Source organism: Cariama cristata, unplaced genomic scaffold, assembly GCF_000690535.1.
Source record: "Cariama cristata isolate BGI_N322 unplaced genomic scaffold, ASM69053v1 scaffold25420, whole genome shotgun sequence".
Lineage (NCBI taxonomy): Eukaryota > Metazoa > Chordata > Aves > Cariamiformes > Cariamidae > Cariama > Cariama cristata.
This window is the reverse complement of record NW_009594452.1, coordinates 4,600-4,946: the sequence shown is the minus strand read 5'-3', so window position 1 is coordinate 4,946 and position 347 is coordinate 4,600. Positions and strand designations below refer to the sequence as shown.

The window sequence follows — 347 nt, the reverse complement described above, 5'->3', positions numbered from 1 at the left end:
GCTTTGCTTAACTCCAAGGAGGCTGCGCTCTCCACGGCCCTGGGCGAGAAGAGGAATCTGGAATCTGAAGTGCGGGACCTGAGGGCTCAGGTGGCCAAGGTGAGCGGTGGCAGCCCTGTCCCCAACTGCCCCAGGGACCCCCCCTGTCCCCCGCCTGCCTGGGGGCTGCCAGACACGGCTGGTTGGTGGGTCCCCAGCCAGCGCCGGGTGCTGTGCCTGGGGTGTCCCCAGCAGCCCGTTGTGACGGTTCTTCTCATTTCCCTGCAGCTGGAAGGCGCCTTGAGCGAAGCCAAGAAGCAGCTGCAGGATGAGATGCTGCGCCGCGGGGATGGCGCGAACCCGCGGGC

At 67.4% G+C, this 347-nt stretch overlaps 1 protein-coding gene across 1 annotated transcript in view; it reads left to right on the top strand.

Moving 5' to 3' along the window:
• Positions 1 to 6: 6 nt before the first annotated feature.
• The window catches only part of LMNA (lamin A/C), a gene marked incomplete at its 5' end in the record, with an annotated part of 4,792 nt that continues 4,451 nt past the window's right edge, over positions 7 to 347 (top strand). The window contains 2 exon segments of the mRNA XM_009698179.1: positions 7 to 99; positions 268 to 345. Of these exon segments, the coding sequence (XP_009696481.1) occupies positions 7 to 99; positions 268 to 345 (171 nt within the window).